The 19,580-nt window shown below is 37.8% G+C and overlaps 4 protein-coding genes across 9 annotated transcripts; 2 read left to right on the top strand and 2 right to left on the bottom strand.

Annotated features, from left to right (window-relative positions):
• Nucleotides 1-470: 470 nt before the first annotated feature.
• Nucleotides 471-5,039, bottom strand: LOC135636176 (alcohol dehydrogenase-like 6). Of its 2 annotated transcripts, none has more exons than XR_010495830.1 (10): nucleotides 4,893-5,039; nucleotides 4,646-4,782; nucleotides 4,523-4,569; nucleotides 4,109-4,431; nucleotides 2,726-2,808; nucleotides 2,553-2,628; nucleotides 2,424-2,485; nucleotides 1,327-1,422; nucleotides 1,011-1,252; nucleotides 471-923 (listed from the first exon to the last, which is right to left on the bottom strand). XR_010495830.1 is itself a non-coding variant. In XM_065147787.1 (10 exons), exons 1-10 carry the CDS (start codon nucleotides 4,933-4,935, stop codon nucleotides 807-809), a joined length of 1,146 nt encoding a protein of 381 aa, XP_065003859.1. In that variant the 5' UTR covers nucleotides 4,936-5,039; the 3' UTR covers nucleotides 471-806. The 2 variants fall into 2 exon arrangements, 1 of the variants encoding a protein (XP_065003859.1); XM_065147787.1 differs by having other exon boundaries at nucleotides 1,091-1,252.
• Nucleotides 5,040-5,049: 10 nt separating this feature from the next.
• On the top strand, nucleotides 5,050-9,482 carry LOC135636178 (uncharacterized). Of its 3 annotated transcripts, XM_065147790.1 has the most exons (5): nucleotides 5,050-5,341; nucleotides 5,431-5,529; nucleotides 7,228-7,405; nucleotides 8,506-9,020; nucleotides 9,101-9,482. In XM_065147790.1, exons 1-4 carry the CDS (start codon nucleotides 5,264-5,266, stop codon nucleotides 8,553-8,555), a joined length of 405 nt encoding a protein of 134 aa, XP_065003862.1. In that variant the 5' UTR covers nucleotides 5,050-5,263; the 3' UTR covers nucleotides 8,556-9,020; nucleotides 9,101-9,482. The 3 variants fall into 3 exon arrangements, with proteins under 3 accessions (XP_065003862.1, XP_065003860.1, XP_065003861.1); XM_065147788.1 differs by having other exon boundaries at nucleotides 7,228-9,020; XM_065147789.1 differs by having other exon boundaries at nucleotides 7,228-9,482.
• A 595-nt stretch (nucleotides 9,483-10,077) lies between these two features.
• LOC135636175 (pentatricopeptide repeat-containing protein At1g73400, mitochondrial-like) lies at nucleotides 10,078-13,909 on the top strand. 3 transcript variants are annotated; one of them, XM_065147785.1, is made up of 3 exons: nucleotides 10,078-12,055; nucleotides 12,217-12,316; nucleotides 13,773-13,909. In XM_065147785.1, exon 1 carries the CDS (start codon nucleotides 10,256-10,258, stop codon nucleotides 11,999-12,001), a length of 1,746 nt encoding a protein of 581 aa, XP_065003857.1. In that variant the 5' UTR covers nucleotides 10,078-10,255; the 3' UTR covers nucleotides 12,002-12,055; nucleotides 12,217-12,316; nucleotides 13,773-13,909. The 3 variants fall into 3 exon arrangements, with proteins under 3 accessions (XP_065003857.1, XP_065003856.1, XP_065003858.1); XM_065147786.1 differs by lacking the exon at nucleotides 13,773-13,909 and having other exon boundaries at nucleotides 10,263-10,435; nucleotides 10,552-12,055; nucleotides 12,217-12,647; XM_065147784.1 differs by lacking the exon at nucleotides 13,773-13,909 and having other exon boundaries at nucleotides 12,217-12,647.
• Nucleotides 13,747-17,005, bottom strand: LOC103982735 (thylakoid lumenal 17.4 kDa protein, chloroplastic). The gene is made up of 4 exons (XM_009399734.3): nucleotides 16,823-17,005; nucleotides 15,908-16,032; nucleotides 14,443-14,689; nucleotides 13,747-14,115 (listed from the first exon to the last, which is right to left on the bottom strand). The coding sequence occupies exons 1-4, from the start codon at nucleotides 16,932-16,934 to the stop codon at nucleotides 13,892-13,894; spliced, it is 708 nt and encodes a 235-aa protein (XP_009398009.2). The 5' UTR covers nucleotides 16,935-17,005; the 3' UTR covers nucleotides 13,747-13,891.
• Nucleotides 17,006-19,580: the final 2,575 nt, after the last annotated feature.

The raw sequence follows: 19,580 nt of genomic DNA, 5'->3' as shown, positions 1-19,580 counted from the left end.
CCTCACTACTAATCTATTAGATGGATTGCTTGACCTCAAGTTGAGGTGGCCAAAGCTCCTATTGCTCCTCTTGTTGGCATGTTAATTTCGACATGGATATATAAAAAAAGAGAGACGGAAGACTCGTTAAAGGAGAAGTTTTATTCACTGCGATTATCATCAATCGGGAAGGGAAGTAAAGTCTTATCTTAGAGTAGGGAATAGAGAAGCAATACACGCAGTCTTATCTTGGAGCAGAGAATAGAGAAGCGAGACCAAAACCCACTCCTTTAACTAAAGAATGTGGAATTCACGGGAAATAAAAGAATCAATGAGAAAAATGTGGAGGGCTTTCATCTCCTTTGCACCATTCTCTGATGTACTTGCCATCAACACAGAGCACATACAAGATGAGGATGGACATCGATAGTCAACAGAGCTTAATCTACTGGTAGCTCAGAAGCTGTGTTTTCATAAACAATCTAAAAAAATTTACCAGAACTAAATCCACTGTGAAAGACGGCAATTATTTCCCATTCCAGATTGGAGATAGGCATTACCAGCTTAATTTACAAATGACAAAACCAGGAGGCAGAATCAGGTTATGAGGATAATTTGAAGGGGAATCATTGAATAATGTTGCAACAAGAGATACTTTTTACCAGACAAGAACAACTTCAAGTAGAAAAGAGAAATATGATGAACAACAAGATGACTAGTTCATCAGCATATGAATCACACAGATCGATGACTTGGAGTTATTGGAAAATTAAAACAAATGGATACCTAAAGGATTGAGACATACCTGCATACTATCATACCGACAATTACTTTGGCATGTGAATCACACAACGCAAGCATTTCCCTTCTCTCATCAGGCTGAATGCCTCATTAATATTTGCAAACATTATATCATGTGTAACAAATTCGTCCAATTGGATTTCCTGTAGTAAGTTATTTTAGCAACAAATTCAAACAATGAACACTTGCTACCAAAACTTTTAGAAGAAAAACAATGCCAAAGAAACTACCTTGGTAAAAGAAACACATTACCAACTAGTAAGATAACCTTGCTCCTGAAACTTTTCCTTAAATGATATCAGAAACTTACGCCTTTCATATATTTGTCGACTAACGATGGAAGCTCAGACTTTGGTTTCCATCCTCCAAATAAAGAACCCTTCAAAGTTCTTCCCATGAGAAGAAAAGCATAATGAGTTGAAACCACAGGGTTGGTTTTTGGTACACCTAGAGTCACAGTCATTCCCCAACCCTGTAAGTTAAAACATGTCAAACATTTACAGCACAGAACATGTGTAACTTCAGACAATAAAGGATGAGAATTACATCACAGCATGATTGTAAGGCTGTTGATACTATACTAGTGTCGCCAACACATTCAAAAGAATAATCTGCCCCTCCATCAGTGATCTGTTTAATAACCTGAAAAAAAAAACATGGCTGTCAATGAATTCCCATTAACCTATCTCAGAATTATCTAAATCTGGGGTATTAAGGTACATATTGTTAGTATCAAATATTAGGTAGTCACAAGCAAACAGCACACCTATCTTACTAAGACAGTTAAATGCCATCAAGAATGTTATGCAGGAACTGTTTAGTAGTTGAAGTCAAGAGATTTAGTGGCTTCACTGCATGTTCCTGTGTGCAGTTCGACCTCTTTGAACTTTTGCATAAGTAGGAGCCTAATGCACTGACCATCTTTTTCTTATATATTAAATCCATAATCAAAAGAATAATAATGAATTTTTTAATAAACCATACAAAATCAGATCTCTTTACCAAATAATACACACAAATAAACAAAACGAACTTCTTTTGCCAGATACATGGAAAGAAGACTTTTCATACGATTACGACATATCTTAACTTAAGGATGCTATTATGATTGAGGCTCAAAATCAAGCAGTGTCAGATAACTAACCGAATATATATATATATATATATATATATATATATATATATATATATATATATAATATTTACTAAATATACGGTATAACTAAATAATTTACTTAAAAGATTTTCCTAGCACTGCAAAGTTCTGGTAATGAGAGGATATTTTTGGGCACTGTAAAGTAAATATCAGAGACCATCAACCACTTTAATATTGGAGAGAGCTAAATGACTTCTAGAGAACTATGATTAGGCACCAGGGGCAAAATAAAATAGTATGGATATCTAAGTTCCAGCTGGCTCATATGGTCTCTTTGTTTATTTTTCTACTTCCTTTCACTCACTTCAAACAACTCTTTATGTTTCTATTTCCTTGTCACTTGATCATCTTTCTGCACCTTTATCAGTTGCAGTCATCATCAGAGAGTTTTTTCCATTCTTCGAAACAGATCAATGCATTAGCTGTATGATGAATCTTTATTCCCTTACAGAATCTACAAATTTGTCACTTATCTTGCAGATGATACCTGCTGAATAGGCTCTTTGCACTCATCCGGATTGATATATTCGGTTACACCAAAAGCCTTTCCTGCACCAAGAACAGAAGACATTTAACAACTGCAAGCAATACATTTAAGCCAGCAGCCATATAATACCTTTTTCATATTTTTCTGGATTTATGTCCACTCCGATTATCCGAGAAGCCCCTCTTGATTTGGCAGCTTGTGCTACCTGATGAAGGATGATATAATTGAATGCATTTGACTCGGAAAAGACTAATGTATTTGACAAGTCCAGAGACCAGTGCTGAATCTGTCATGGGACTTACTGAAAGGCCAACAGTGCCAAGACCAAAAATTACTACAGTTGAACCTTTTGATATATCAGCAACATTCCAAGCAGCTCCGATGCCTAAAATGTAATTATAGTTCAAATGACATCAAAATCAATTGGACGGAATTAGTTTCAGCAAGATGAGACTCAGTAGTGACCAGAGAAAAAAACCATAAGCATTCATCATGACAACGAATGGACACATAAAAGAAAAAGACAAAAATGATATTCATATGATACATTGACTAATGGACGGAATCAGTATGAGCAAGATGAGACTCAGTAGTGACCAGAGAAAAAAACCATAAGCATTCGTCATGACAATGAATGGACACACAAAAAAGGAAAAGACAAAAAATGATATTCATATGATACACTGACTAAAATATTAATTACAATTTACAGATGCAATTTCCAGATCAAGATTTTCTAAACGATGACAACTCATGTGAGAGAAATTATATGGGTCATGCGCAAAAAAGTTCCCAAGAAATCAGACAATTCTTGGCTATAATCAATAACTAATGATACTAAAAGCACAAGTAGTTGGATTTAAACTGAGATTAAATTTAAGACCTTTTTCAGCTTTTCTATATCATCAATTCCTTTACTCTGCTTTAGATTAAAAAGAGTCCTTTGCATCAGCTTTCTTTTAGCCAAATTTATAGTCTGTATAAGGTTCCATTGGTTTTAAGGGTCAGCAAGTGAGGTTTTGATTTAGTTATAAGTGACCTCAAGTGGTATCACTCAGACTGATGAGCTATTTCACTATTTCTGTCCATGTGACTGTTCATTTGCCACACTGGCACAGGCCTATGAGTGGCATGACCCAGAAGAGGTAAAGAAAGAGAAATGAAAAGGACATAAGAAGAGAAAAGCTTTTACCTGACATCCTAAACGAAATTTGTAAAAACTTAGTGCCTATTGAAAAGGAGAGCATTTGTGCCAATATCAGCACCCTAGTTCTTCTAGAGCAGTAATTTCTTTTCCTTTTTCTGCTTGCTTGAACAACCATCTATTAATTTGTTTTCTTTTAATCAGCAATAAAACCTTACAGTTTCCTGAATAAAATGGTACTGGTTCTAGCCAATTTTCACATCTTCTAGTGTATATTTTTAAAGCTGGCATCCAATGTTTATATGTGGGTTTCTGTATTGATACATATCATTCAGATCTATTTTATCTCTTTAATTTATGACACAGGGTTCCACTAGCTTGCATAAACTGGTCTAAAGAAGAATGAACTGTGTTAAGTTAATGGTCATGCTAATGAAAACATTGTTGGTTTGTGAATCTTGCGACATGACATAGTGGAAAGAGAATATCACAGATGCAAAAGAAGCCACAAGAAGAAACAGCACGGGATGCCGGAGTTTACCTGCAGCCACGCCGCAACTAAGAAGGCATGCCCTATCCATCCTCACGCTGGGGCTAATCTTGACGGCACAACCAGAGTGCACCACCGTGTACTCGCTGAAGCTCGACACGGCGCAGTAATGGTAAATAGGCCTCCCGTTCACCCGGAACCGAGTCTTCTGGTCGCTGTGCATGACGCCCCTCCTCTCTAACCCCAGCTTCTGGCACATGTTACTCTTCCCAGACGTGCAGTGTTTGCAGCTCTGGCATTCTCCGATGAACACCGTGAGCACATGATCCCCCTCCTTGAACTCCGTCACGCCCTCTCCTACACTCTCCACAATCCTGCCCAAGTTAAGCGTTCACAACCTAACATCACATCGTGCGATTCATGGTTGCTGAGCCAATAGGACTGAGATTGAGAGAGAATACGAACCCGGAAGCCTCGTGGCCGAAGATGCGAGGGAAAAGATCGGGCTGCGCCTGCAACCGGCACAAGCAAGAACATGAGCAGTGCTCGGAAGACACACACCAAGAACGATCGGGTGGATTTACCGACCTGAGATTGCCACTGGGTGAGGTCGCTGCGGCAGAGGGAAGTGCAGGCCACCTTCACGCGGATCTCCGACGCCTTCGGCGGGTCGACCTCCACCTCCTCCAGCACCAGTGGTTGCTCTGGTCCCCATGCCACCGCAGCTGACAATCCAAAGACCAGAACAGAGGAATCAAGGAAAAGGCGAGCGATCAAAGCGACAGAGGAGCGATCGAAGGCGTTTCGAAAGCATATTATCACGATGATGGTGAACCTTTGCACGTGATGACGCCAGCAGATTTGATCGAAGAGGACATTCTCGCAGCTTGGAGAGATCTCACCGAACCCAAAGGCTTGTCCTGATGAAGTCAAAGGTGGATCGTTTAAAGAGCGTCCCAAAGCTCGTTGCGGGGACGGTGAGGTGAGGGGGTTGGTGAGTAGGTGAGGGGCGGTAGGTGACGGAGCGAAATTGGACCCGGACCCGGACCCGGATCCGGATCACATCATTAGAATTGCGGGTCGGGTCTGGATCCAGGAGAAGGCCCTCGATCTCCTGGAGTTCACTGGGACCGTGACCAAGCCATTCCCGGCCCCAAGGTCGGACCGAGCAAACTTCCGTGCCTTCTCGCGGCGCCTGTGGCGTGGATGGGTTTGTCTTTCGTAATTGGCTTTGTGAAGGCCCTGAGGAAGTTCACTTCGCCTAGAGCACAGCGCAAGAGATTGGTACGCCTCCGTTCTTGCATTCCTTTTGATTCAGGAACCTTTTGGCTTGTGTTTCCCTTGCATTGTTTCAATCAGGTGTTTTATTGCAGGTAAATAAGAACGTTTTCTTGTTAAAATCGATAGATGAGTTGTTTCTGAAGGGCAAGGATGAAGTAAACAACTCCGCTCTCAAAGATCTTATGCAAAAGGTACTTGCTATAGGTTTTTGCCTCTGTTTGATCAGATATACCTTGATGGTTATTTGCGGGAGTTAATTATCTGCTTAGATTACAGGGAGGTTAACTAGACAATATGATTGGATAGTTGAGAAAATTTTATTAGTGAAAGGTTTCAATTGATACCGATGGTTTGAGGCAGATAGCAGTAAAATTTGCTGAGATATTTTTATACATGCAACCTACCCGGGCCGATAGTATTAATGTAGTTGCAGAAAGCGACTACGTTAATGTTGCCAGGTTGTATGTTGGCAATTGACTCGAGGAATCAGTACAATCGCTTTTGATCCTTTTCCCTCGTGTAACATGTATTTTTCATGGTGTAATATGCTTTAAACCTTTCCTATCTAAATGTATGGCTTTTGTTCTTTGTTATATTACAATACATTCACAAAAATGAGAGATTCATCATATCTTGGATCTTCTTCCAGTCAAATTAAGAAATTTTTGTCTATTTTATTATGCCTTTATTGTTGTCAAACCATTGTTGTGGCAATGAGGTATGTTAAATATGATGCAGAATCAAGTGTGATCATGTTTTCTAATGCCAATTAAGAATCCTTGCTGAAGTTTCTAATAGACAAGAAAATATGGAGTTATTTGCCATGTAATAACCATAAATCTTGTAATAGAATCTTCTGAATTCAGTGTTGCAACCAGGTCTCATTTGTCATGGTATCTAAGTATTTAGAGGATTTTGAGATTTAAGTCAAATTTCGCTGTTGCAGATCAGTAGCTTCTATTAAATTTTCAGAAGGAAATATGTTCAAAACACTAATTGTTGTTCAAGGGAATCATTGTAGATGCTAGATTAAGTGAAAATTTTTGATCAAGAATGCTATAGCCTTTAAATTTACTCCACTTTTCTCTTCTTCTTGAGTAAACGTGGTTTCTTCAATATATTTTCTTCCATGTGATGAACTAAGGACTATCTTTTAACATTCCTTCATGAATGAAAACACAAGCATCACTAGGAAAAGGTGTAAATTAAACCCAAGTGCTGTATTATAAGAGAATTCAATAAATAAAATCAAAACCATTCTTGGGAAGCGGTTAAACCTCCTACTAAGTTTTCAATTCTTGCTTCAGTGATGAAAATCTACTTAAGTGCAGCTATCAATTCACTAGAAATAACAACCAAAAGGAAAACTGTTTTTTACTATCTATATTAAGTTCTCCGATCTCACTTCAGTGATAAAATTTGGCACCTGAATACAGTAGACTAATGAAGAAGACACCTAGACCCATTTTTAATGCTCCATGATACATCAAACAAGAGACAACTCACTGTTGGTTTTGATAATTGAGATATTTATGCATTTAGAATGATGTACATCTACATCAAAACAAGTAATCCTGTACATCTCAGAGAAAAATTTACATTTTTTACTGTATATTTCTAAAATTCAATAATTTTTTAGTTTTCAAATTTCTATAGGATCTAACAGTAAAGTTGCCACTTTGCTGATCAATTATTTCAGCGCGCTGTTTAGTGTACATGAGGCTTTTTATTGTGTGACCACATCTCTTCTACTGTACTTGTCAATGTGATTGGTAATGTAAAAGAAAAGTAAAATGGTTTAGCAGATCATTTTCTTGAGTATGGTTTATCAAGTATGTAAAGTTTTGGATCATTGAAAGTTATTAAGTCCCCTTTATATCTGTATTCAGACGGGTTTCAGCATGGAAGATATTTTAAGAAAGTACATTCGATATGCTTTGAATGAAAAGCCCTTCAACACTGACCTGGTTGTAGATCTCATACATCTTAGAAAATCATCACTGTTGGAAGATGCTCAAGTTGCAGAAATTTTAAATGAGGTCTCAAGACGAACTGTTAAAGATAAAGGTGCTGTCACTACCTTAGTTCTTCTTTTGTGTGATTGTACCTGTATTGTTTCCTACTTGGTAGTGTTACCCACTTGAAGGATGCTTCCTATGGCAACTTCCTGAAATTTGGGTAACTTTGTACTGCATTGTTCTGTACTTTCTTTGTGTTTACTTGTCTTTTTTCCTTTGCAACTTGATCTTTTATTTCCTTTTTTTAAACCCTTTAAGAGTAAATAGGCAAGTTGGAATTCTTTAATGTTGCTATACTAACAAATAATATGGTGATAAATATGATTGACAATTCTGACATCTTTGTTGCAAATACCCAAACTTGGGTTTCATGCTGAATTCCTTCTATCATTTATCACATGATGAATTATGTGACTATTTGGTTACACATTCTGATGAATTATGGTAGAGGTCATAACACCATAGTAACTGGTTTTATATTTGTTTTCTTTGGAATTCCAAATAAATTATAGATATTTGTTTGTAGTCATTCAAGCATAGATTATGGTGCCTGATGTATTCTGTTTTACTTACCATACTTGTAATGAACAAACAAAAGTTCTTGCTGCTACCTGTGCTGGTATGTAGAATGTGGACTAATACTCATGCCAGTACATGGCACAATAATAACCGTGTCAGACCCCTATTCATACAATGCCAAAAGCCAGTTAGTATGCCATGTAACATGGCACCCAAGTCCATGATTTCGATTACTTAACCATAGACAATTTCAATCAGAACTAAATTGGGAAGTCCTTACTGTAGGCTATCCAACTCTCTTCTGTTCACCTATTTAGGTTGAGCGATATATAATCTTTAACAGTCCTAGTTCTCTTTGTTTGACTGTGTTGATATGTAGTTTATTTTATGGTTAATTTAATTTAATATCTCTATTTAGGTAGGTAAAATAATAACAGAGACATGCATCGATTTGAGTGTAAAACCTTTCTTAATATTTGGTTTTAATATTTCATTCTGTTAATGTGCTATTATCATAGTGCAAAATGCATCTATGAGGAAATCCCATGGAGTCGTAAAACTTATTTAACTAGCAAAAGAAGACTTTCTTTATGTTCTCAAATTTCAGTTATCCATGTTTATCCCTTCCAGGGCCTGCCGTAATGGACCTATCAGGTTTCACAGAGAATGGTTTCAAGTGAAAGCTCGCTGTTCAAGCATTATTTGGGAAAATTTTCTACCTGTCTACGGTTCGTTACTCATGAATATAATAGTGTGTTTGAGAATATCAAATTTCTCATCTGACCTAAAGGGGAAAAATTCTCAAACGTCTTTTACATTTACTTTTAATATATGAAATTGGTCATTTTTTATTTACTTTTTCTCGCATCTTTTACATTCTTCGGTTTCTTCCAATTTGTGAGTTAGTCTTAGCTCTGTTGTTTAATAAGTCCATATTGGCCTTAACTGATGACTCACATGGATTCTTGCTAGAAACCTCAAGCACAAATTGATTTTCTTTTGTATGGTTTTAGTATACCGGTTTACCAGTTCTAAAAAGCTATGCTAACCTAAGCTGGTACCTAAATTTGCACCTTTGTCCAGCTTCCAGAGTTCTGCTCAAGAGACAGCTCACTTATTATTAAGGAAATATTTGGTGTTAAAGAGTATGGCTACTTCCCACATGCATATATGTGTTCCACTTCATTTACTTTCAAATTTTTTGACATTATTTTGCTCCTTGCAGCGATGATGCAGACACTCTTCGCATGCACACACTTTCTGAGATTGATGATGTTGAATCAATGAAGAAGATGGTTGATGATTCTGTTTTGGAAGGTCACTGTGAAGAGTCACCATCTACTGCTTGAAGTATAAAAAACAAGTCACCTGAAGTTTATGAAACCAGGACAGGACAGTCGCGCAACTTTTGCTTGATATAGCTGTTATCATTTCCTAGATAAACCTGTTTTGGGCATCCAAAAGAACATCTTGATGGTAAATAGGCGAAAAATGAAATAGAAAGATCCAAGAGATGAAATTTTGTAGAGTGATATCTTAGCTTTTCAGTACAAATTTACAATAGACATGCCTGTTGTACCAATAAATTTTCTCAAAGGAAGATGAGATGAGGCCAATTGTGGATCCATCAAGTGTTAATTCTGCATATATCTGCTCCATCAAGTGTTCTCTTAAAATTTCTCAAAGAATGATAAGAGGAAGCTTCTTCTTGATGATTGGAGTGTTTATCTGCAGACATCTGCTTAACTGTTGCCATTTCTTGTCTTCTAATTCTTTTTTGTATTTTTGTTCCATCCCAAATCACAATTGCTGTTTCTTTATCTTTTGATTCATCATTTTAAGGTTTTAAAAGCCAATCCGATGTTGATTTCAGTAATTTATCGATCTGTATCATCCATATCATTGAATAAAATAAAAAAATATAAAAAAATAATGTTGTATGTTTCAGTACTTAATCAGAACAGGAAATATTCAAAATCTCATATTAATATAACTATAAATTCTCAGAGAAAACTCAACTATACATTTCTCTGGATTTTTTACAAGATAACTAAAGAGAAAAATACCTATTCAAAATAAGGCATTATGTTGTGATCTTATGCTAAATAAAAGATTAATAAAAGAATATTAGCATCACAAACTATGCCCATCCATTGGATTGTTATCTGCATCATATGTAGCCATCCAAGCAGCCACAGCCGTTGATTTCGTGGTCCCACCTGTAGCGACTGTGAAACGATCGCGCCGAAACCGTTACACCGACGTCTTTCGTCCGAAACGGTCACAAAACAATCGTTAGTAGCGGCGACACCGGCCGGGTGTTCCTTCAAGCTCCATAAACCCTAGATTTAATTGGGTTCCTCTGAAGCGGTGGCCGTAAATGAGATCGTACCGATCCATCCCGGCTTCGATTAGATGTTGGATCTTCCGTAAAAATCTTGGTTCGAGACCGAATCCCTCAAATTCGATCCCTTTTGCTCGCATTTCCTCGTCACAGATTCATCACCAGCGTCATCTTGGGGAATCGAGTTGTTCCTGCCGTCGTAATTTGCTTGGCGATGTGATTCTTTCACCTAGAACTGATATTTATATCTCATTCAAGTCCCTCTATTCCTCATCTTCTTCTGAATCGCTTGTTTCGGATGCATCCGGTAATCGCACATCAATCGATGGTAGTGGAGATGGCCGCGTGGGCTCTGCTTCGAGCAAAGTATACGAAGCCATAATGTCCGCCTCAGGCTCCGGCGAAAGCTTGGGAGCTGCTCTCGATGTGCTGGGCATCGAGCTGACCACCGAGCTGGTGAACGAGGTCTTGCACATGCTGCGCTACGACGAGAAGTTGGCCTTCGGGTTCTTCGCCTGGGCAGGCCATCAAGATGGGTACGCCCACGAGCCTCCGACATACAACTTCATGATCGACGTATTGTCCAGCACAAGATACAAGGACAAGCAATTTGGTGTCGTCTGCGATATCTTGGACCACATGAAGAGGAGCGGCAAGAAATCGGTGCCCATCGGCGCTTTGTTGACTATCTTGAGGGTGTACACGGAGAAGCACTTGACCCATCTCAGGAAATTCGCGAAGAAGAGGAGAATTAAGATGAAGACTCCACCCGAGACCGATGCACTTAACTTGCTATTGGATTCCCTCTGCAAGTGTAGCCTGGTTAAGGAAGCAGATACCATGTTTCACCGATTGAAGAGCAAGGTCGCACCAAATGCGGAGACGTATAACATTATGTTCTTTGGGTGGTGCAGAGTGAGGAACCCGAAAGCCGCAATAAAGGTGCTCGAGGAAATGATTCAGATGGGTCACACTCCTGAGAATTTTGCATATAATGCTGCAATTGATTCCTTCTGCAGTGCCGGGATGATGTCAGAAGCAAGAGAGCTTTTCAGTTTTATGAGAACTAAAGGTTCGACCATATCTTCACCAACTGCCAAGACTTATGCTATTATGATCGTAGGTCTTGCAAAATTTGATCGGTTGGATGAGTGTTTTAGACTCCTCGCTGATATGAGAAAAATTGGTTGCCTTCCTGATGTTTCAACTTATAAACAAATGATTGAAGGCATGTGTTTGGCTGGAAAGGATGATGCAGCTCATAAGATATTGGAGGAGATGGCCGAGACAGGTTTTAGACCTGACATTCTTACCTATAACTGCTTTCTCAAGGTACTTTGCAAGCTCAAGAAGGCTGAAGAAGCTTTAAGGCTATGTGAGAAGATGATAGATGCTGGTTGTGAGCCTAGCATTCACACTTATAACATGTTAATGACAATGTTCTTTGAGATGAATGAACCTGATAGGGCAATCCACATATGGGAGGAGATGGACAATAGAGGATGTGCTCGAGTTGCAGATACATATGGTATAATGATTGATGGGTTGCTTAGCTGTTGCAGAGCACAGGATGCATGTTTCCTCTTGGATGAGATTATAGACCGTGGGATTAAGCTGTCATATTCAAGGTTTGAAGCTATTTTGTTGCGGCTATCAGAAATAGGAAATCTTAATGCCATCCATCGGCTCTCAGAGCACATGAGGAAGTTCTATAATGTTGCCATGGCTAGGCGTTTTGCAGTAAGTCAGAAGAAGAAGAGAATCAGCATGAGGAGGATATGATTATGCAAATCTCAGGATCAATGACTTGTTCTTTTGCCTTGTGTCAATCTAAAGGTTCCACCATTTTCTATATTGTGTGCTTCTCCAATTCCTTTGGTTATACCGACTTACAAATTGCTAACAGTACTAATTAATGTTAATACACCAGTGTTATGTATTGGAAAGTCGAACATGGTCATGCCAGACTAATATTCACTCTCTTTTCTATCCTTCAGAATAGTACTGAACTAAGTGATGCTGTTGGTGAGGCCAATTTCAGCCACCGTTGCAAAACCAGACAAAGTGCAAATAAACATGAAGCAAACAAGCAATAAGGTTTGTGGATTTAAGGTTCGGGCATACTTGATGGGCAAATCTCCTATTGCTAGTTTTGTTCTTTAAAAAGACGAAGTGACTGTGTATTTAATACTAGCGAGGAAAAGTAAGAGTAAAATTAAGAGTCTTCATATCAAAATGTCTGTTTTTCAATTTTCTTGAATGGGAATGGGAAAATTAGCCCATTAAAGTAAAAACAATGGAGGTGCGGCAAAGGAAGAATGTAAATGTTTTATTTTCTCATGCTTATTGCTTTTGATAGAATGGTAAAACTATGTATACCATATGGTTTTCACAATTAATTGACGAATGCTCTGGAACAATTTCTATATCCATAGGAAAATAGGTCTTATGTAATTATTAATGATTCTCATACCGGTGACAGAATTTAAAGCATGTTGGTTTTTTACTTAGTACTCAGTAGCTGCATGATCGATATAATCTATTATGCTGAAATTTTATGGTGTTGTCAAGCTTATTGATGTCTGTAGTGATATCAAGGCCTACTTTACAAACTTAAACATAGATTGCTTGGCAAGTCTGGTTAGGTAAATACTAATGGTGATTTAGGATGTAGTCTGAATTATCTTGTTTTCTACTACCAATAACAAGGGTTTGCATTCTTTATGGCTTGATTTATCTTGCTTTGACTTGTTCTCCTGAAGAATGATTAGGAAAGAAGGGGATAGATTCCTGGTTTTTCCATAGTTGATAACTAATGAATGATAACATTAGAAATGAGTTCCCAAAGGGAACTTTTAGATTTCATATATATTCAATTGGATTAAAGATATTTACTGGACTTTTGCAAGTAATTAGAAACCTATAATTTCTTTGGTGTGAGATGTAACTAATGTAGTACAAAGATAAAGAGTGGGATTTGAAAGAGAACTTGTTCTTGTATATTAAATCAAATGGAATATGATAAATCACTATAGAAAGAGAAGGAGATTACGACAATAAAAACTGTAATCAATACATTATGAATGTTTTTTTGTGAAGTAAAAAGAATGTTAAGATTCTCCCGTGGTATTTTTTCCAAATGATATCAGAGCTTATGGTTTAGTTCGGGCAAGTGTTTAGATTTAAGAAACAAAGAATATATAGTTGTGGACTAACATTGTGTGGTTGAATGGATTGTTGCATATGGATTTACATGAACCATAAAAGTAAGTTGGTATCCAAAGATCTTGATGTGTTAATGTAGTTGGCACCTAACAATATGGATTTACATGAACCATAATGTAGTTGGCACCTATAAGTAAGTTGGAAAACATTCTTCAAATGAACGAATCCAACTCATATCCTTTTATACACACAAATATAAAGTACAGAAAGCAAAGTTGCGAATGAAATATTAGACACCATACATTTTTCTGAAGTTATGATCTTTTCTCTACATTTTTCCAGCTCTTAACTTTTAAATAATGTATACAAAACATTTGTATTTTACCAGAAAGGAGTGCATGGATACATCAATTAGTCTGTTGGCATCTTCAGAAACAAGGCATGAGGAATTTGAACAAAGCAAGAATTAGGACAAGGGAAAACCAAAATGAGTCAAAGCTTTACACATCACTTGCAACCCAACTCAGCTCTTCCTTCTGCACTTATGGAGTTATTTGTGCAAAGCTTTTGGAGATCGATGTAGCCTATTATGGTGTCTTCAAAGTTGGCATCTTCTAGTTGAGCATCATTAAAGGTAGAGCCTGATAAGACGGTGTTCTTGAACACTGCTCCTTTTAGATTTGCCTTTTCAAAATTGACCCGGTCTAGAACCGCATTTGAAAAATCGACCCCTGTGATGATACAAAAATATTGATAAACCGTAGTCAGGTCATTTTTCTCAAGGTGCAAACAAAGAGTAATTTGATGCTGCAAAAATTTGGATGTATTACATGCACAAACATGAAATTGGGAAACTCCAATAAATTCTCAAGAAATACAAGACATAGATAGTTTGTGAGCTGAGGTAATTTCAAATTAAACCATATTTAGATTCCTGATGTGCTACTACTATTATGTCTATGAATTTGCATTGTAGAGGACAAACTATGTAAGAAGGTTATAGATTGCAGTACATGGTACTATGCCAACTAATGCTAAAATAAATGACTTTTTCTCACCCTTGAAGCTTGCTCCAACAGCATAAGCCTTGGACATCACAACTTCTGTCATATCAGCACCATCAAACTTAGCATCAGACATGAGGGCAGCTGAAAGTGATTTCCCTTTGAGATGTGATTTATCATTTGTGTAGTCACAAAAGCGCAGATCAAGTGGCTTGTCATATACACCATTTGCTTGACCTATTGTATTCCCAACAAATGCTCGCTCACAACGATCTGGCTCTGTTGAAAGTGGAGGCAGCCTCTACAAGAAGAAGAACATGATGTGACGAAGTTGGCTGACTTACTGCAACGGGTAGTGACCAAATGGACCTAAAAGATGAAGCACTTGGATGTTCCATCAAAGGTTTTAGAGGATCTCTCCTTTTGGCCATCCATTTTTTATCATCAACAAGAAGGAAGATCCATTTTCCCAAAGAAGAGTTCAGAAATGTATATCGAGAGAAACAACATTAGGATCTACACATGATTTTTGTAACATATCAAAGAGTTAGGTTACGATCAAAACTCAATTAAGCATTTAGATGCATTTGTCTGACTATTGAAGATAAAGTGTACAACATGGCATTCATTTTGACAAATGTAAGAACATTCACGGAAGGGTATCAGTGTCTATGAAAGTATTTATATGGTCCTCTCAAATATGTAAATTAACCAATTACATACTGATGATTGAATACGTTCTACAGGTGCAGTCAATCTAAATGAATTAACTGCAATAATTGATCACGAGAAGCTTCAAACGGAATGATGAAGCCCAGATATTAAAAAGAGACAAAGCAAGACAATGTTTAAGGACAAACATAGCCTCTACTAATTTAGACAAAAATGAACTGGAATACTATAGCACACATGTACTTCAAATGCCTAGGTCTTACTCTCAATTAAGTTTTAACTATTCAACACCTGGGGACCCCGTGAAATGCTTCTTAATCGGGTTGCCAATGTTAATATCAAAGAATTCATCAACCATTATTATATTTTAGAACTTGCAAAACATGCCACACCAGTGCTAAACAGCAAACTCAATCTCAAATTCCAACTGTATTAAACCCAACATGTCTGGAGGAATCTTCCTTTCAGTACATCCTGAGAACTAACAAACCAGCATGAATTGGAATCTTTATTATATGCCCGCTTCTTGAATCATTTGTGTATATTTGGGAGTTTTCAACCAATTTCTTATCGGGTAGTAGTCACCCTAAAACACCACTTGCAATAAAAGAACAAAGATTAGAATTTTGCCAACAGCCAGGTTCAGGGATATTTAATCACATTTATATAAAAGTTTGAGTTATATTGGCTAATGGAGTCTTTAAATCGACTAATTGTTCATGAAGTTTAGTATCTCATAGGAACATACTATATCATGAGAAGAAAGTTCTACAAGGAAAAGCAGCTGACAAAAGAATTAGTCCACAAAGTAATGTGGTATAAATGCAGCTAGTATCCAAGTCCAAACCTGACTGGCAGCAACAACAGGAGAGGCAGTGGTGATTGCCCAGGCAGCAAGCATACCGCAAGCAAGATTCTTCATTCCTTTTGGGGAGCAAGAAAACTCTAAGAAGATTGTCTGGTCCTCAATTGCTGAAGACAACTAGAATGCATTAGATGATGCATCCAATAATCTGAACCAAAAAAATTACAGCAAGATGAAAACTTTGAGTTTGGGCTACATGAGACATTCATCTTAGATAAACATCTAAGAAGACAACTGTAGTCTACATAGTATTTGCTTTAGAAAGCTGAAGAATAAAAGTGGCTCAAGGATTCTTATTCGGAGATTATATTCTGCATTTATTTCTTTGTAGCTACTTGGATGGCATATATTTTTTATTTTATCTTATACCGTGGAATGTCTCAAGGTAACTGAAAAGTATAATTGTATCTGACCAAATCGACAAATAAGCTTATTCTTAGGACTTTGTAATAACAACTCTCGCAATGGTCCCTAAATTGATGCATTTTTTATCCTCTGATATCAACTCTGCAATGTCCACTGGTTCTCCAGAAATTTACCTCTTTCAATCGATAAACCTAACAGGAGAGCATATCAAAAGAGCCAAAGAAGCTAAATTCGTCTATTAATGTGAGGCGCCCTTCATCAATAAGATAACATAAGAAAAAGATAACTTTTGGAGACAAATGCCACAACATATACTTTTATCGGATCGATTGAACGCCGTAAGTTGATTCCAAAGGCATGAGTAAGAAACGCAGCAGCCAACTTTATCGACCCAATCACATGCTGATTGATCTTCACAACGCTCTCTCCAACAACGTATAGTAGTCATTATAGATAGATCCAGAACAAATCGACCACAAGAAGCGCAAGGGAGAAGACGCGAGAAGAGGGAATCGATTCGGCAGTACGCACCTGCGCATCGGATTCGGGCTTGGGAGGGAGGTGCCGGCGCGGCGGCCGGGCGCCGGGAGAAGCGCACGCGTGCTGGAGAAGAGCACGCCCCGGGAAGGCACACCGTCGCCATTCGACTTCCAAGTGCTCGCTCCCTTTCCCTGAGCTCTGCTGCTGCTGCTACGGCTTTGGGATTTCTTCCGCCTCGTTCTTATCCCATCGTCTTCTATCCATCACCCGCGCTTCTTGATACAGTGGGGCCCCCAGGAATCGGTTGATTTGGACCCATGAAGCCTGGTTTTGGGCCCCCATTTGGCCCAATAGCCACTATTTGGTTACAGTGTAAGTTCCTTGAAACCTAAATAAAGATGGAGATATGTATATATTTTTATCCGAGTAATCTTATCATAAGAACACTCTTTCTAAATACATTTATTAAATATATGTATATATTTTTATCATGCTGTCATCGAAAAGTAATTTTTGTGGTGTAATCCATGCATGCAAATGGAAATCTAAAAGTCCTTTCAAGGGGTTGATGAATTCAATTCTCCTCTGATGAATAACCTTTATTTCCTTTTGATTATGTTATAGAGTTTGGGTGTATCGTGTGTATCAAGTAAATAAAATTAAAAAGTTTAAATTAATTAAACAGGTGTATTTTATTAATTAATATGTTAATATTCTCATAATAATAAAAACTAATTTAGGAATATTAAATTTTAATTAATTATTTTGAGTTTATTGGATAGATATTAACATGAGTGTTATTTGCAGGATCTAAAGATTCAAAAAGATGTATATAAATATACATATATTTATATATAATATAATATAATATAATATAAAAACTATTATGGGGAATGTATGATCGAGGGGGATTCAAGGTGGATTCGTGTGGGTGTCTTGTGAAGCGATTGAGGGGGAACTAAGGCGTTCAAGATAGATTTGAGATGACAGGTGGAGTATCAGGATTCGAGATGGTCTTAAGGTCAAATTGAGATGGGATTCGGCTCCTTACTAAGTTCTTACCCAAGGTTAGTGTTACGTGAGAGCTTCTCGACTTGACCCCTATGACACTTAAATTAATTTTTTTGGAGTGGAATGAGAGGTAAGAGGTTAGTTACCGAAAGATCCGACCCATAGGCTAGTGTCGAAGGTTGATTTTTATACTTGTCCAATGGAAGGAATCACTCATAACAATAGTAATACCTTTTCCTCTAACATTTTGCCCAAGAAAGTGACAGTCCTATAACGATTGTAATATCTTCCCTCTAATGTTTTTTCGATAAGGAAGTAGGCAGGCTTGAACTGCTTCCTGTGGACAATACTAAGGGGGTGCAGACTCAAACGGCTATCCTTAGACTGTTGTTCACGGAGGTTGATAGAGCCAACTCGAATGGCCTTCACATCACTGTCTCATGGGGGTGATTCGACTTTTGTCGTTCACATCAATGCTTCCGTAGCCATGAGTTGTCTAGATGAGAAGGGCTGCTAGGATATTTTCTATTAAAATTCTAAAATTTGAGGGGATACGTGGAGCCGTAAATATGCTATTTCCAGATTTTGAAATGCTAGAAACATAAAACCTCCTTAATTATTTCGAGTATTATTTTTGAATGTGATCAGTGTCTGGCACACAGGTTGAAGAAACACATGCTATGAGATGACTATTCAATGAAAGAGTTCTCATAGTCCAATGGTCCATGATTTCCATCTATTATTTCCTCTAATTTCCCAGCTTCTGTCTTCTGCATCATCCATCTGCTGTTTTCTGGCGGATCAGCAGCTCTTCTTTCTTTCTTTGTGGCAGAAACCACAGTGGTCCATTATCCAGATCTTATCAATATTAATTAATATTAGAAGGTCGGATGAGCAACCCTAGTGACCAATGTCCATTTTAGTGCAACCAAACAGAGATTTAAGAATGTATTCTTCCCTGTTCCTTCTTGAGGAAGTGTACTATGCTGTGCTTTAATCTTCTGCAGCAAAGTGGCACAGCAGGAACTCACCTGAAGAATATTTTGATGAGAGGAGGAACCTACACTAAAAGAGAGTTTAGTATCCAGTGAGTTGAGATATTGCAGATATGAACAGACCTCAAAGGGTAAAATCTAGTTCCACTTCATTGCATGTTTGACTTGTAACTCAAGGGGCTGAGGTTGATATTTCTCATGTTTGCATCATTTCTTGCAGTGGTAATGTTTGATTTGCTGCAGTACATTCTTCACCAAGATGTGTAAAGCTCTCAAGCTTTTCAACTTGTTCAATGTCTGTTAAAAGTGTCTCAAATGAGAATGAGCACTTTGATGCAGAATTGATGAGATGAAATTGCTGCAACTGGTTCTGATATGATGTGAAAGTATAAATACCTACAAAATCTTTCAATACTTTGAAGCAATATACTCTGGTTAGTTTATGTAGGGAAGACTGAGATATCCATCGCTTCTACAGAACAATAATATCACCAAGTTGTATAAACTGAACTAAACTCTCTCTCTCTCTCTCTCTCTCTCTCTCTCTCTCTAGCCATCTATCTACAAATATAAATTCTATCAGAAGGCCTGGAGAACAGGTAAAACCTGGTCAGTTATGCAGAGGATTTGGACCCTGAGGCACCCATCTCTTGGATTCTCCATAAGCTGGGTTGATATCATCATCATGCTCTTGTGAAGGTGGTATCTGGGAAAAATAAGCCATGGATGGTGCTGAGGGCAAACCTCTTTGTCTTTGCACCTCTGTGTTGACCATTCTTCTGCCATGGCAGATCTCAGTGAGC

Source organism: Musa acuminata, chromosome BXJ3-4 (assembly GCF_036884655.1).
Source record: "Musa acuminata AAA Group cultivar baxijiao chromosome BXJ3-4, Cavendish_Baxijiao_AAA, whole genome shotgun sequence".
Taxonomy (NCBI): Eukaryota; Viridiplantae; Streptophyta; class Magnoliopsida; order Zingiberales; family Musaceae; genus Musa; species Musa acuminata.
Note: the sequence above shows the minus strand (reverse complement) of the source record. Positions and strands in the feature narration are given on the sequence as shown.